The sequence below is a fragment of the Salvelinus alpinus genome, chromosome 21 (genome assembly GCF_045679555.1).
Source record: "Salvelinus alpinus chromosome 21, SLU_Salpinus.1, whole genome shotgun sequence".
Taxonomy (NCBI): Eukaryota; Metazoa; Chordata; class Actinopteri; order Salmoniformes; family Salmonidae; genus Salvelinus; species Salvelinus alpinus.
Genome location: NC_092106.1, coordinates 36,259,266 through 36,274,191, shown reverse-complemented (window position 1 = coordinate 36,274,191; position 14,926 = coordinate 36,259,266). Strand labels below are relative to the sequence as shown.

Here is a 14,926-nt window from a genome sequence, read left to right as displayed (position 1 = left end):
GACATGTACTGTCAACTTTGAGACTTTATATAGACAGGTGTGTGCCTTTCCAAATCATGTCCAACCAATTGAATTTACCACAGGTGGACTCCAATCAAGTTGTAGAAACATTAATGCTCAATGGCGAGAGCATGCACTAGAGCTCAATTTTGAGTCTCATAGCAAGAGAGTCTAAATACATAAATCTTAATGTATTAAAAAAAAGTGCATATTTTTTCCTAATAGCCTGTTTTCCCTTTGCCATTATATGTAGAGGTATTAAATTGTTGTTTTTCATAAATTTTAGAATAAGGCTGTAATGTAACAAAATGTGGAAAAGGGGGTCTGAATACTTTCCGAATGCACAGTAGACAGTTTATCTGCTGGACAAGGATTGTCCCGACTTTCAAGAATCCCTGAGCTAAGGGGCAGATGTAGCCAGGCTATAAATAAGTGCAGGCAGAAACTTACAGGTAGCTTACAACAAATGCGAGCAGACAACTTTATTTAACATTATTAAAAAAGTTCCATTAAACCATATCACATTAAACAATGGAAGCCTGCTTTTTTTGTCCCCACATTTTACAAGAAACAGTAAAAAAGATGAAGCATCATTGAAATACCTTTTTTTTTTTATTCGCAATTAGATCCAAGATAAGAGCATAAAATAAATGTGGCACTGGCTAGTCCAGAACAGGCACTCAAGTCCTGCTTAACCATACAAGTCAGTTTGGTACTGCATATTATATTGACGTCCCCTTCCTCCCATCACACCTCTTCTTGATGTGGTGGGTCAAATGTAATCTCGCAAGCCTTCATCTCAAGCTCTCTCGTTTACAATATGAAATGTCTGTAAGAAGTAAAAGGTGACTGTAAGGGCCAGTAGTCCTCATTCAGGATGTCCGTCTCCCTTTCTCAAAATGTGATACTCATTCCTCCTAAAATGGCCCATTCCCATAGAAAAACAGTGACGCGCACCTCATGTGTAGGCTACTGTGGGGCTTCAGGTGCGTGTAGTTGGCTGGCCCAACAGACAGGTGGCACTCAGCAGGGAAGGGTGGCTGCTGACATGCATGGTCCCTGCTGTGGAGTACTTGAGGAAAGTAGCGCGAGTGTCTCTGCTCTGGGCCCGGGCTGCAGCCCTTGCCTGGATGAGCATTATCCTCAGCAGGGTCGTCTCACTGAAGGAGGCAGACAGGAGAAAAAGTTTGGGTCAAAACACAACAGAAGTACATTCCACTTCAAAGTCTAATAGTGAAAATTATTGGGTATCATGTCAAGTATATTTGCAATCAAGAAAAGAGCCTCTCCTCACCTGCCTATGTGGATACTGGAGGCAACACACCAGGCAGTCTCTCCCTCTGGGGTGGGGGGCTCCTGCAGTACCCTGCGGGACAGACAGAGGGCAGCACCAGCCAGGTGGGCAGCCAGGAACACCACACACTGTCCCTCCAACAGAGAGAGCTCCAGAATGTAACGGCCCATCCACACCAACTGGATGTAGAGACACGTAAAGGGGGACGTTCCAGGTTGTCTTTATTGCGGTTTTGCTGCACATCTCAGATTACTAACATGTTCAGGTGGATCTGATAATCTGAGCAGTTTGACTAGCAACTAGGTTAAATTTGGCCAATGTGGTTTCTGTCTGAACATTCCCAGGGCGCCACATAGCACTTGCTAAGTGCTAATTCACACTTCTGCATTGTGCCTTTTATTTCTGAAAGTTTTATATTCCTATTAAGATGTCCAGTGAAGGTAGACATGCAATTTGTTGACATCACAATACGGTCCCAATTTGGATACATATTATCCCGAATGAAAAAATAATAATAACGGTGTTAAATTCACTGTTCTGTCATTTGAGGGAACTGTCGGAGGCACTCGTCTTGTTACCTCACCAACATTTAGAAAATAAAGGAGCCAACATGGCATCCATTGTAGAATCTGGCTGAACCTCAGGGTTAAAGTGTTGAGGGTTCACCCACCTTGGCGCTGCAGTGGGCGATTGAGGCAGAGAGGAGCAGGAAGTGCAGCGGAGAACAGTGGGAAAGCTCAAAGTTCAGCTCAGTGAGGACCTGGCGCTCCATACGGAGCAGCTGTCTATTGGAGTAGCCATTCTCCATGAGGTAGCACAGCTCAGACACCTGGAGAGGGAGGGGGTTGGAGAACACTAGAGAAAGCCCTGGTCCAAAAACCACCCTGCTCAATCCCCTTCTCTAGCTCCCACTGTCAGTGTTTGAAAGTCTGGAAGAACACGACATATATCCAACTCTTACTTGATTATGCTACACCAAGCTAGGCATTATGGCTTCAGTGAGGGAAAACATTGGTGAAGAACACCATATGTATCTGACCCAGGTCTGATGTAGAATACCTCAGGGAGAAGACACTCTTCTTTCTTGGCAGCCAGGAAAAGACAGACCATTCCCAGCAGCTGCAGTTTGGCTGTGTTCACCTTGATCTGGTGTAGGCAGCGGTTCAGGAGGTGGATAGACAGGTAGAGGGTCTCCTCTGAGAAATGGAACACCTCCTGTAAGAGGCAGGGGTGATGGGAGGACACAATGGCCTGAATTCTACCACATACATTTAGTCTTAGGTAAGCTGAAGGGCATCTGCTTAAACTGCTTCACTTTAGAGGGTCAACCTGTTGTCAAGTGCACATTTCCTAAATTTGAGAAGTAGCAAGTTCAGTACATTTTAACCAGGAAATCCTTTTAGATAAATAGTAGAGGGACACGAGGGGAACTCACATGGACTTGGATGAGCCAGTCGACCAGGATGGCACGGGTGGTGTTTGTGAAAGGTCTGGGTAGGTCTGCATTGGGGAAGGTGAACCGCAACTGACTTCTCTGGAAAAGGAGGCAGTGTCAATGACAGAAGTACAGCAAACCAACAAAATAACGCCACTAGCTTGGTTTCCATCCCATTGGCGAAAGATTTATGCGGATATTCAAACATTTTCCCAGTAGCGTTTACACCAAACTGAAATTTGCAGACAAAAATCAGTGCGTGATGACGTATTGCACACAAATACTTAAAGTTTCCCCCCCAAAAAAGTCTAAAGTTTGCATTTCCATCGCAGTTTCAACTCTACCGATAGTTTTGTCACAAAAACGGTTGCATTAAATAGCAAATGTGCCTACTCTGGTCTTGGCCCGCCATGTCGTGACTCAAAGTTTATGGTTGCTAAAATCAATATCTTGCTGAATTAATTTTACAGACAAAAAGATCCCACCATGTTGAATGAACAAATGATCTGTACGCATTTCTAAAATTGTACCAAAACTTCCTGTTGTAGCACAGCTGACGTGATAAAAAAAGAAATTATACGGTATGACTACGTGCATAAAAACTGTAGATGCAAACCTATTTACTGATTCAAATGTAGAGCGATTCTTAACAATACAAGCCTACTCCTCCCAATCTTGTTCAACTTTCCTAAGTTGTGACAAGAGTGTGAGCTAAAGCCTAGGAAGCAAAAAAATCCTAGGAATTAACTCTGGGATCTAACAAGACTATCTGGGTCTGAGGCAAAGGCTACTCATTACATGGAACCACCTCTATTACACCCCCACCATCATGTCAGAGAAGATGTCCCATGCGTAGCTCCTGTCATAGATAAGACCAAGCGTCTCCATGGCCAGCTCAGTCTCATGACGAAACATGCCAGGCACTAACTCCTGCAGGCTATAGAGGCCCTGGAGGCCATGCAGGTAGATCAGCACAGCCTCTTCCGCCATACAGCCATCTGACCTTAGTAGAGATAGGGTTAACTTAGTACAGACATGGCTTGACACACAATTATATGCTCTATTTGGTACAGTAGTACATTGCAGTGACCTGAATGAGAGGGGCTGTCGTCCTCATGGAAGCCGATGATAATGCCATCATCTGTCGACACAGGCAGCCTCTTGGCCTGCACAGACATACACAGCAGGACAATTACATTAACACAGAGCGTAGCACAGAGGAAGGATAAGATGTCAAAATATGGTATTGTAAGACTTGTGACGACCCTCCCACTCTGTCTGCCGTATTCTCTCTTTGTTCTTGTTTCCTTATTAGGATGCCGGTGGGCGGAGTTGGGAGGGTCGTCAGCTACATGGGAAACACCTGGGCCCGGTGTCTCCCAGGATAAATACACCACTTCCCCATTCATGGAGGAGACTCTCTCCATTCAAGACAGACAGATTTTAGTTGTGGCCTGGTTGTGGTTATTTGGTTTGTTTGTGTTGGCACCCTTCAACACCCCTACTTATCACATGTATACACGCAACCACTCACCTACACTACCGACTACACACACACCATTGTTAATTGTATTTACTTTACCTTAGTTAATAAATATAGTTTGTTATTCCAAAAGTCTCCCTTTTGTAACGGGCTTTGAGCCGGTTCGTGACAGACTGCATTAATATGGAGACTCCATATACGGTTCTGAGACTTCAATAAATGATTTGATGTGAAGTGTACTCGATGCATAAAGACTAGAGAGCAATCAATGGGGTGAGACAGAAATTAGTATATGCACTTGAATGTGGGCCTTCGCAGCTGGGGTTTATTCAATACGCCAATTCTGTTGCAAAACACTCCTTAAACATAAGCAAACTTAAAGGAACCTACCTGAATTTGTCCAATAGACACTCAAATTTTACAGTATGGACTAATGATTACACTCCAGAACAGAGGGGAAGAGGAAATGGAATAGAAGGTAGGTCAGGCTCTATCAGAATGAAAGAGGAGGCGTACCCATCTGGCCTCTGGCTCAGTTTTCTGGTAGGTCCCCCTGGACTCTCCCTCCTGGGGCTGCCAACGGTCTTTGGGGCCACAGGCATTGGCCATGGCTCTTAAGGGGGCTCGTCTCTCTTCCGCTACCTGTGTTGGAGGCATCCAAAAATACATCTCAGGGACAGATGAAAATGTACAGAACGGTTACCTATATAAACTCAGCAAAAAAAAAAAGAAGTCCTCTGTCAACTTATTTTCAGCAAACTTAACGTGTAAATATTTGTATGAACATAACATTCAACATCTGAAAAACGGAACAAGTTCCACAGACATGTGACTAACAGAAATGTAATAATGTGTCCCTGAAGGGGGAGGTCAAAATGAAAAGTAACAGTCAGTATCTGGTGTGGCCAACAGCTGCATTAAGTACTGCAGTGTATCTCCTCATGGACTGCACCAGATTTGCCAGTCCTTGCTGGGAGATGTTACCCCCCTTCCGCCAAGGCACATGCAAGTTCCTGGACATTTCTGGGGGGGGGGGGGGCCTAGCCCTCACCTTCCGATCCAACTGGTCCCAGATGAGCTCAATGGGATTGAGATCTGGGCTCTTCGCTGGCCATGGCAGAACACTGACATTCCTCTCTTGCAGGAAATCACGCACAGAACGAGCAGTATGGCATTGTCATGCTGGAGGTTCATGTCAGGATGAGCCTGCAGGAAGGATACCACATGAGGGAGGAGGATGTCTTCCCTGTAACATACAATGTTGAGATTGCCTGCAATGACAACAAGCCCAGTCCGATGATGCTGTGACACACCACCCCAGACCATGACGGACCCTCCAGCACCAAATCGATCCCGTTCCAGAGTGCAGGCCTCGGTGTAACGCTCATTCCTTCGATGATACATGCGAATCCGACCATCACCCCTGATGAGACAAAACCGCAACTCGTCAGTGAAAAGCACTTTTTTCCAGTCCTGTCAGGTCCAGCGACGGCGAGTTTGTGCCCATAGACGACGTTGTTGCCGGTGATGTCTGGTGAGGACCTGCCTTACAACAGGCCTACAAGCACCCAGTCCAGCCTATTGCGGACAGTCTGAGCACTAATGGAGGGATTGTGCGTTCCTGGTGTAACTCGGGCAGTTGTGTCCATCCTGTACTTGTCCCGCAGGTGTGTTGTACGGATGTACCGATCATGTGCAGGTGTTGTTAAACGTGGTCTGCCACTGCGAGGACAAGCAGCTGTCCATCCTGTCTCCCTGTAGTGCCGTCTTAGGGGTCTCAGTACGGACAGTGCAATTTATTGCACAGGTCACATCTGCAGTCCTCATGTCTCCTTGCAGCATGCCTACGGCACATTCACGCAGGTGAGCAGGGACCCTGGGCATCTTTCTTTTGGTCTTTTTCCAGAGTCAGTAGAAAGGCCTCTTATATGTCCTAGATTTTAATAACTGTGACCTTAATTGCCTACCGTCTGTAAGCTGTCAGTGTCTTAATGACCGTTCCACAGGTGCATGTTAAGCATTTCACTGTAAGGTCTACACCGGTTGTATTTGGCGCATGTGACAAATAAACATTGATTTGATGTTCATTAATTGTTTATGGGTCATTGAACAAGCATGGGAAACTGTGTTTCAAGCCTTTACAATGAAGATCTGTTAAGTTATTTGGAGTTTTACAAATTATCTTTGAAAGGCAGGGTCCTGAAAAAGGGACCTTTCTTTTTTTGCTGAGTTTATATCCTAATAAGCATTCTAAAAACAGAAATGTTGACATTTGACTAATTACAATGACCCTCCCCTGGACTAGATTTAAATGACTAAACCATCCGCTTGTCTGAAATTGAAAATGCATTTAGAAAGTTCAGACCTTGACTTTTTCCACATTTTGTTACAGCCTCCTAAAATGGATTCAATCCCGCCCCCATATCAATCAATCTACACACAATACCCCATAATGACAAAGAGAAACCAGGTTTAGAAATTAACTATTAAAAACTGAAATATAACATTTACATAAGTAGTCGGACCATTTACTCTGTACTTTGTTGAAGTCCTTCGGCAGCAATTATAGCCTTGAGTCTTCTTGGGTATGACGCTACAAGCTTGGCACACCTGTATTGGGGAGTTCCTCCCATTCTTCTCTGCAGATCCTCTCAAGCTCTGTAAGGTTGGCTGGGGAGCATTACTGCACAGCCATTTTCAGGTCTCTCCAGAGAAGTTCGATCGGGTTCGAGTCTGGGCTCTGGCTGGGCCACTCAAGGACATTCAGAGACTTGTCCTGAAGCCACTCCTGTGTTGTCTTGGCTCTGTGGTTAGGGTCATTGTCCTGTTGGAAGGTGAACCGTCGCCCCAGTCTGAGGTCCTGAGACCTCTGGAGCAGGTTTTCATCAAGGATCTCTGTACTTTGCTCCGTTCATCTTTGCCTCATTCCTGACTAGTTACCCAGTCCCTGCCGCTGAAAAACATCCCAACAGCATGATGCTGCCACCACCATGCTTCCCCGTAGGGATGGTGCCAGGATCCCGCCAAAAATTTCAAAGCGTCACATTTGGCCTGAATGCCATCTTTCATCAGACCAGAGAATGTTGTTTCTCATGTTCTGAGAGTCCTTCAGGTGCCTTTTGGCAAACTCCAAGCGGGTTGTCATGTGCCTTTTACTGAGGAGTGGCCTCCATCTGGCCACTCTACCATAAAGGCCTGATTGGTGGAGTGCTGCAGAGATGGTTGTCCTTATGGAAGGTTCTCCCATCTTTAGAGAGGAACTCTGGAATTCGGTCAGAGTGACTATCGGGTTCTTGGTCACCTCCCTGACCAAGGCCCTTCTCCCCCAATTGCTCAGTTTGGCCAGCTCTAGGAAGAGTCTTGGTGGTTCTGAACTACTTCCATTTTAGAATAATGGAGGCCACTGTGTTATAAGGGGACCTACAATGATAGACGTTTTTTGGTACCCTTCCCCGCATCTGTGCCTTCACACAATCTTGTCTCGGGGCTCTACAGACAATTCCTTCGACCTTATGGCTTGGTTTTTGCTCTGACATGCACTGCCAACTGTGGGACCTTATATAGACAGGTGTTTGCCTTTCCAAATCATGTTCAATCAATTGAATTTACCACAGGTGTACTCCAATCAAGTTGTAGAAACAGCTCAAGGATGATCAATGGAAACAGGATGCACCTGAGCTCAAGTCTCATAGCAAGGGTCTGAGAACACGTAAGTGAATAAGGTATGTTTTTTATAAATTAGCCAACTTTTCTAAAAACCAGTTTTTACTTTGTCATGACGGGGTATTGTGTGTAGATTGATGAGATTGTATTTAAAAAAAAATCCATTTTAGAATAAGGCTGTAATGAAAAAAAATGTGGAAAAAGGGAAGGGGTCTGAATACTTTACAAATGAACTGTGTACACACACACAGGCGATGCCACCCCTCTGATTCTCCACTGGGCGCGCAATATCAAATGCGCCTATATGCTATTTAGTGTGTTCTCGATCAAATGATTAACAGGCTACTAAGCACAGATCAAAGTTATATTTCTAAGATGCTGGGATGGTGTAAATAAAACTAGGCTGTTTTTACACACTGCAATAGATATTCCAACCCTATGCCAGTCTGCTCTTCTCTTGCTGATCAAAATCATTTGTGTGCTTCTTAACCAATGGCTGTGCAGTGTAGAGCTACGGCGGCAGTTCAGTAGGAGAGTCAACGGTTTCTGCCAAAAATTGTTTTAGGCTTGGTCCCCACCAAAATCCACCATCTTGTGCGCAGACTAGCCCATGTTCTGTTCAGGGTGAGAAGGAGAGTGCGAAGAGGAGGACCAGAGATCAACTTTGATAGCTTGCTGCTACTATTATAATAATTCTTGACCATTATGTATTTATCAGAGTTATTGACTTCACAATAAACCAGATTCAAGTAACTTACATTACATCAGATGCATATTGGGATATCATTGTATTGTTTTTGACATTTATAGGCTAACTTTGCTTGGGAAGTAATCTAGACTGAACTATAAACGCAAAATATAAAACGCAACACGTAAAATGTTGGTCCCGTATTTCATGAGCTGAAATAAAATATCCCAGAAATGTTCCATACGTACAAAAGCTTCTCTGAAATTGTGCACAAATTTGTTTACATGCCTGTTAGTGAGTATTTCCCCTTTGCCAAGATAATCCATCCATTTGACAGCTGTGGTATATCAAGAAGCTGATTAAACAGCATGATCATCACACAGGTGCACCTTGTGCTATGGAAAATAAAAGGCCACTAAAACATGTAGTTGTCACAATGCCACAGATGTCTCAAGTTGAGAGAGCATGCAATTGGCATGTGGACTGCAGGAATGTCCACCAGAGCCGTTGCCAAAGACTTTAATGTTAATTTCTCTACCATAAGCTGCCTCCAACTTTGTTTTAGAGAATTTGGCAGTACGTCCAACCTGCCTCACAACCGCAGACCATGTGTAACCACGCCAGCCCAGGACCTCCATAGCCAGCTTCACCTGCGTTGATTAGGGCCTAATTTATTTATTTAAATTGACAGATTTCCTTATATCAACTAACTCAGTAAAATTGTAGAAATGGTTGCATTTATATTTTTGTTCAGTATAATTCTGTCACTATCAATTGATTAACCTATGAACTTCTCTACAATAGAATATGTAAACCCAGACAGATTTTAGGGAAACACTTGTGACCTTGTCTCATTGGGTTAAGTCACAGAAGAGTAGCCAGCAGTTAAAGAATCTCTGTCCATTCTTACCCTGTAATTTAGGTAATTTGTGTGGTATAAAAATAAATAAAATCTGCTAAAATTTAAGTATGTAGAATAGTATGAAATGTTTAAAGGCTTTTTACTTATAAAAACAGGCAAACCAAAACAGCCAAATACATCTAAACGTGACCCAATGCTCAGTTATAGTTCTAGAAACAAATACCACTTTCATATCACATCAAAAGTATTTCACAAATGCAAAACACATGGCATACTACAAGAGGCTGGTGGTGCTTTAATTTGGGAGGATAGGCTTATGGTAATGTCTGGAGCGGAATGGTATCAAATACATAGATTCCATGTTCTCCCTTCCAACCAATATTATGAGCCGTCCTCCCCTCAGCAGCCTCCACTGCTGTACAGTTAACTGGTTGTAACAGTTGCAGCCAACAGTATTTTTTAGTGACAACACGTTTGTGGTGTCCGTCTCCTGTGACACACAGATATGCAGATACTGTTTTCCGCAAACAAGCACCCTAACCCTACACGGCCGCGTGGAAACCCTAACCCTACACGGCCGCGTGGAAACCCTAACCCTACACGGCCGCGTGGAAACCCTACACGGCCGCGTGGAAACCCTAACCCTACAGGTGTGTACTAATTGAATATTTTTTTATGGATTCTTGCTGATATGAAAGGTAAAGTCTTTATGTTTCATAAACCATATCACAAGCAACATGTTAGGATGTCCTCACTTTGTCACTTTCAGCCAATTTGTGTGAACTCAGTGCGGTTTACTTAATTTCTTGTTCAGTGTTAACAGTCCAAAAGGAAAAAATCTGTAAAATAAAAAATCTATTCTAGCACTTAGGGGCAGTAGCCTACCTTGGGTGTACAATTTATTAAAGCAGTTATTAATCTGCAGTTATTCTGCTATTTATTCTGTTACCAACACTAAATATAGCAATGTGAATGCAAGGAGGACAGAAGCCTAAACAAAAAAAGGGATGTGAACTGGAAAAAGAGCTGAGTACTCACCCAAAGGCAGTACAAAAAGTTATTTTGCCTTCATTTATTTTACCCCAGAGTTCACTATAAAGAGGACTGAGATGGCTTATTTAAGAGGACTATGTGAAAACACCCTTAGCAAAACTCCCTCCTACAGAAGATGCCTTAGTCCAATGACATATGTAATGGACCTGAGCATCATGATCAAGGACTACACATTATGAAACCATTCCCACCCAAACTCAGAAAATTCATGTAAATGGTTTTAATACCTTTAGTTAACTAGACAAGTCAGTTACTAACTAATTATGATTTACAAATGGCGGCCTACAAAAAGGCAAAAGCCCTCCTGTGGGGTTGGGATTAAAAACATAGGACAACAAACATCACAAGAGAACCCACAATACATAGAGACCTAAGAACACAGCATGTTAGAGCCACATGACAACACAGCATTGTAGCAGCATAAAACATGGTACAAACATTATTGGGCACAGACAACAGCACAAAGGTAAGGCAGAGATAACAATACATCACGCGAAGCATCTACAACTGTCTAAGTGTCCATGATTGAGTCTTTGAATGAAGAGATGGAGATAATTGCACAATCGAGTGTTTTTTTGCAGCTCGTTCCAGTCACTAGCTGCAGTGAGCTGAAAAGAGGAGCGACCCAGGAATGTGTTCTTTTGGGACCTTTAACAAAATGTGACTGGCAGAACGGGTGTTGTATGTGGAGGACGAGGGCTGCAGTATGCATCTTAGGGGGGAGTGGGGCCTTAGAGGGTTTTATAACTGAGCATCAACCAGTGGGTCGTGCGACGGGTATAAAGATACCCAGTTTATTTAGTAAATATTTTCTTAACCAACCATGCAGTTAAAATAGAGTTATGGGGTTCTAAGCATTTCACGGGAAGGTTAACACCTGTTACATTCGGCGCATGTGACATAAAATGTGATTTACTTGTAAAGGGATAAACAAACTCGCAGGTGTGGGTCACCGGTGTTGTGCGCCATTTAAATGTTGGGACGTCGAATACACAAAACTGTACGCATTATATTTCAACTTTAAACGAACCTTCTTGTGCAAGTCCAGCAGTGGTATGGAATCGCAGAATCCGGTCTTGGCCATGATGCTTCGATCCGGAGAGAGCAAATTCACTTAGAGGCGCTGCAGCTACTTGAAACCACGAGGAGTGGCAGATGAGACACAAGAGACACAAAACAGTCAGCATTATCTGACAGTCGGCTAATAAACACACGTGATTGACTAATTGGAGTTGTGGACGTCATGATTTGCATGTGTGTGACTGATCCCTGATCAGCATATGATGAGGAATTAGCCTACATCAATCAATTTGTAATTCAAAACGTTTACAATACAATGCTTGCTTTATTAGTCTATTTGCATTTTTGTTGTTACGATACCCAAACGGACACACAACATCAAATCAAAATGCACGAGTCACATGCGCCGAATACAACATGTGTTTAGACCTTACAGTAAAATGTTTACTTACGAGCCCCTAACCAACAATGCAGTTAAAAAAACATTTAAGAATAAGAGAAAAGTAACAAGTAATTAAACAGCAGTAAAATAACAATAGCGATACTATATACAGGGGGTACAGGTACAGAGTGCAAATAGTCTGGGCAGCCATTTGATTAGATGTTCAGGCTTGGGGGTAGCAGCTGTTTAGGAGCCTCTTGGACCTAGACTTTGCGCTCCGGTACCGCTTGCCTTGCGGTAGCAGAGAGAACAGTCTATGACTAGGGTGGCTGGAGTCTTTGACAAATTTTCAGGCCTTCCCCTGACACCGCCTGGTATAGAAGTCCTGGATGTCAGGAAGCTTGGCCCCGGTGATGTACTGGGCCGTTCGCACTACCCTTTGTAGTGCTTTGCGGTCAGAGGCCGAGCAGTTGCCAAACCAGTCAGGATGCTCCCGATGGTGCAGCTCTAGAACCTTTTGAGGATCTGAGGACCCATGCCAAATCTTTTCAAACTCCCGAGGGGGAACATGTTTTGTCGTGCCCTCTTCACGACTGTCTTGGTGTGCTTGGACCATGTTAGTTTGTTGGTGATGTGGATTCCAAGGATCTTGAAGCTCTCAACTTGCTCCACTGCAACCCCGTCGATGAGAATGGGGACGTGCTCGGTCCTCTTACACATCACAGGCGGGGAGCAGGGACTGCTGCAAAGCAGCGCACTCGATAAATTAGGGGTATAGTACCTTGCTCGAGGGAACAACGGCAGAAGGTAGCATATGAGATATTGAAGCCGGTAACCCAAATGAAGAGACACAAACACTTAATTCAGTAAAAGTCTTTACTGGCACATAATTGTCACAATGTAAAATCTTGTAACAAGGGAGCTGAAGCTGTCTACCAGGACATAAGTCTTCTCCCTAAAAATATTGCTTACCGTAGCTCCTCCCCAGATAAAGCTCAACTCAATAACAAGCTAAGAATTCTTGGTACACCAGCATTGCGATATGACATTCGTGACTATTGATCACATTCAAAATACAGAGAAGCAAGGTAATCATTGTAAAGCTACAACTCACATTCTATCTACAAAGCTGGGAATTTCCCCTCTTCTAGCCTATAAATGATGCATTCATCAAGACTTTTTGATATTTACATTGCCAGTGAAGAGATCCATATCGATTGTCTGTGTGTAAAGCCTACAAGAGAAGTCAGGGGTGTTGGCTTGCATGTTAGGTGTACACACTACTAGACAAAGCATGTTCACTTTATTGAGACAGAGTGCAACAAGGTTCAGAGACCGTGTGGCTTTATTGCCAGTGTCAACATTACAAAAGGTCTACAGCACCCCCTCGTGGCCGTCCTAACAATGAAGACGACATGAGGTCCATCAGATGGCGGTTGTTCCTGAAATTCGGTCCTGCCGTTTCTGAAGCTGCATTTACCAGGGCTGAATATGGGCCTTAGTCAAGAATGGATGGTGGAGGGATGTTTCCCATAGCCTCAGCCTTGGAGTACAGCAGTCAGACTATACTGAGGTACGGAGGATACAGGTATAGAGCACAGACTAGAGAGCTGTTCTACAGTGCCCCACATCAACCTGCTGCTGTGCATGAGTACACACACAAAAAGGAACACATGCATGATCGAAATTAACAACCTAAAGAAAAATCAACATGTTTAAACTTGTTTTATATACTTTATATACACACACATTTAATATATAATTGAGACAATGTCTTCCAAAGTTGGAATAGGTGGACCAAAAGTGAACAACTTAAATCAAAAACAAAGATAAATGAAATGTTCCATGAGTGAAGGAATCTTTTTTTTAAGGCAAAAATGAAATATGTCACAGCACTTAGCTGTGGCCCACAATGGTTGTTTCACCTGTGACCACTTCTCTACATGCCTGACGGGGAGTACGCAACCATTCAAGACTGGTGCATCATGTGAGGGTCACACAGAGAGGAAGAGGCAAAGCGAGAGGTTCCGCTCCCGTCAAAATCTGTCCACGAGAGAATACAGCGATAAGCAGATTGACTACCCTCCCGCCTTTGGGACGACTCCCATTGTTTGAGCAGAGACAAGACCATCTCGTCATTATATACAACATCACACCAGAATTGGAGTCATTTCCATTTCAATCCATGACTTTAACACCGTTGACTTCCTAAATTGACTGAATTTAAATGGAATTGACCCCAACCCTGGTTTACATGGTCCTACTCTGACATACTGACAAATGACTTAGTCTGTGTCTTATATTACTTAAAAAATACCAACCACAACCTTCAATATCAACCTCGTGATGAGTCTAGCTTGGCCTCATCACAAATAATAATTGATCCATGATTAAAACATTTTCATCCTTAAATATGGGAATATTCCAATTATTTAAAAAACAACAGATCTTTACATCAAAATAAAAAGTGAACAGATGATTCAAACAAATGATTGACAGCTATGGCTGTGTGGGGATCTGGACTGGGCTCCAGACAGGGGATTGGTCAGGCTGGCGCTGTGGTCACTCTTCTATTCTTTCTTTTCTCATGACCGTTCTAACCACCAGGGGAACAAGTCAATCCACAGGGCTGCCTAAACTACAACTCCACCACCTCTATTTTCCCTTTAAAACTCTCATTGACTGTGCGGTAGTGTCCTTTCTTCTCCTTGTTTAGCCGACATGCAGAATCCAAAGATATCCATGCAGATGCATAAACATAAAACAGATGTTGAAATTCAAATGGTTGTTCATACATTCTCTTCCACACACTCAAACCCATTCATATACACAGTGCAAGCAGGGAAATGGCTACCCTTCGAGGTACACACAGACTTCATCTTACCCCTCTCCCACTCCCGACCTGCTTTCCCTCGTAGGAACAGTCCACACGACTTGTAACAGCAAGTTTCAGCAAGAGCACTTGTAAATTGCAGAAATATGGCTTTTAAAACCGTAACAATCAAAATAAAAACGTTTAAATATTTTTCACCCTCCCCCCAAAATA

At 43.5% G+C, this 14,926-nt stretch overlaps 1 protein-coding gene across 2 annotated transcripts; it reads right to left on the bottom strand.

Annotated features, from left to right (window-relative positions):
• Positions 1 to 453: 453 nt before the first annotated feature.
• Positions 454 to 11,718, bottom strand: ccnp (cyclin P). 2 transcript variants are annotated; one of them, XM_071357879.1, is made up of 10 exons: positions 11,509 to 11,718; positions 4,729 to 4,854; positions 3,820 to 3,895; positions 3,555 to 3,727; positions 2,730 to 2,828; positions 2,354 to 2,509; positions 1,965 to 2,123; positions 1,295 to 1,473; positions 958 to 1,160; positions 454 to 829 (listed from the first exon to the last, which is right to left on the bottom strand). In XM_071357879.1, exons 1-9 carry the CDS (start codon positions 11,560 to 11,562, stop codon positions 983 to 985), a joined length of 1,200 nt encoding a protein of 399 aa, XP_071213980.1. In that variant the 5' UTR covers positions 11,563 to 11,718; the 3' UTR covers positions 454 to 829; positions 958 to 982. The 2 variants fall into 2 exon arrangements, with proteins under 2 accessions (XP_071213980.1, XP_071213978.1); XM_071357877.1 differs by having other exon boundaries at positions 454 to 1,160.
• Positions 11,719 to 14,926: the final 3,208 nt, after the last annotated feature.